Raw genomic sequence first — 1731 nt, forward strand, 5'->3', positions numbered from 1 at the left:
AGTGTCTCTGTCTGGTCATCATCAACATTGGTAACTGCGGAAACCGAAGGATGTGAAATAGAAGGTGCGTTTAGGGTTTGCGAGAGGAGTCAAAATCCAAATTGCGGCGGTGTATACTGAGATTTCAACAGACCAGCCTGATTTTTGCACATCCCTAAGACCAGGTACAGATATGTTATCGCCTTTTCTCAATATTGCTTCTGTTCTTTCTGCAGTATGCCTTCAATTCACATATTTCGTATTAGGTCTCGTTCTATGAGCATAGTTCAGTTAGTTGGTAAAGGGGTGAAATTCTGCCTACTTACAGAAAGAAAAAAAAAACTTTCATATTATGATAACTAAACCTCCTTACTCGAATTGCTGTTTCCAGACATAATTATGATTACAAAATTATTTACATAAATATGAAATTTATTAGATTGATAGGAAGGATGAAAGCAGGAGCTGGTAAAGGGAGAAAAGCATGCCTCATAGTCACAACTGTTTTCATTGCAATTGTATTACTAATAGTCATTCTGGCGTTCACAGTCTTCAAAGCCAAGCATCCCGTTACCACTGTGAATTCATTGAAGCTACGTGACTTTGATGTCAACTTGGATATAGCAAAACTAAGGGTAGATTTGAATGTAACCCTGGATGTCGATGTTTCAGTCAAGAATCCTAATAAGGTGGGCTTCAAGTACTCAAACACCACTGCACACCTCAATTACAGAGGCCAGCTCATAGGTGAACTCCCTATCTCTGCTGGAGACATCTCTTCCGGTGAGACCAAGGGATTCAACCTCACCCTCACCATTATGGCTGACCGTTTGCTCTCCAATTCCCAGCTTTTCTCTGATATCACATCTGGTACATTGCCCCTAAACACTTTCTTGACGATTTCTGGCAAAGTCAATATCTTAGGCTTTATCAAAGTCCACGTGGATTCCTCCGCATCCTGTGATTTTGCGGTTAATACTTCCAATAAAACCGTTGGCAACCAAGAGTGCCAATACAAAACAAAACTTTGATTATTCATTTGCAGTTTAGAGGTTTGCCTAATCTGTACATATTTTACTTTGTCTCATTGGTGATTTCGATTTGTATCCAACTCTCTCTTCTCCTCTTAAAGCTGCTTCTTGAAATTCATTTGTTATTATCATCTCATTCATCTCTATTTTCATTTTTTAACCATAATGTTTATATTTGTTTAGTAAACATGTTTTCTTTCTGCTATCCATGTTTAATTGTTTCTGAATTGACAGTATTTAATTTAACTCTATTACTGTTCTCATTCTTTTATTAAGGCATTATTATTGGTATTCTGAAACATGTTTATTCTCATATATAATGTGTTTTTAGAATTAAGTGTAGATTTGTTAATTTGGGTTGGCTCAGCCCACTCGTGTCATGGTCAATACATTGTTGAGTTGGGTAGTGTTGGGTAAATTTTAGTTCGAAACAATAACTTACTAGCATGATCTAGAGACCGGGTGTGAAGAAAAATGTTTTTGGTGACTGAGAGTGTCGGTGCTTGGGGAAAACAACAACTACTGTCGTAATGTGTGTGAGGAAAGGGTATATGGATCCCTTTATCCCCAAATTCCGCATTGTGTTACGAATCTATTCTAAATCGAAGAGCATTAGTTGCAATCCAAAAGTCTTAGCTCTTCTATGTCTCTTAACAAGAATTTAACACCCATGGGAGATAACCATTGTTTGTAAGTTATTTTCCATTAATCATATATTATT

General features: G+C 37.0%; 1 protein-coding gene across 1 annotated transcript; it reads left to right on the top strand.

The window, feature by feature from the left end:
- On the top strand, window positions 1-1146 carry LOC146896224 (late embryogenesis abundant protein At1g64065-like). The gene is made up of 2 exons (XM_085735006.1): window positions 1-164; window positions 419-1146. Exon 2 carries the CDS (start codon window positions 432-434, stop codon window positions 1008-1010), a length of 579 nt encoding a protein of 192 aa, XP_085591132.1. The 5' UTR covers window positions 1-164; window positions 419-431; the 3' UTR covers window positions 1011-1146.
- Window positions 1147-1731: the final 585 nt, after the last annotated feature.

Source organism: Medicago sativa, chromosome 8, assembly GCF_051527215.1.
Source record: "Medicago sativa cultivar Bolivia chromosome 8, Bolivia_mono, whole genome shotgun sequence".
NCBI lineage: Eukaryota > Viridiplantae > Streptophyta > Magnoliopsida > Fabales > Fabaceae > Medicago > Medicago sativa.

Excerpts from the sequence above, each read along its gene's own strand:
- LOC146896224 (XM_085735006.1), top strand. The coding sequence starts at position 432 with ATGAAAGCAGGAGCTGGTAAAGGGAGAAAAGCATGCCTCATAGTCACA.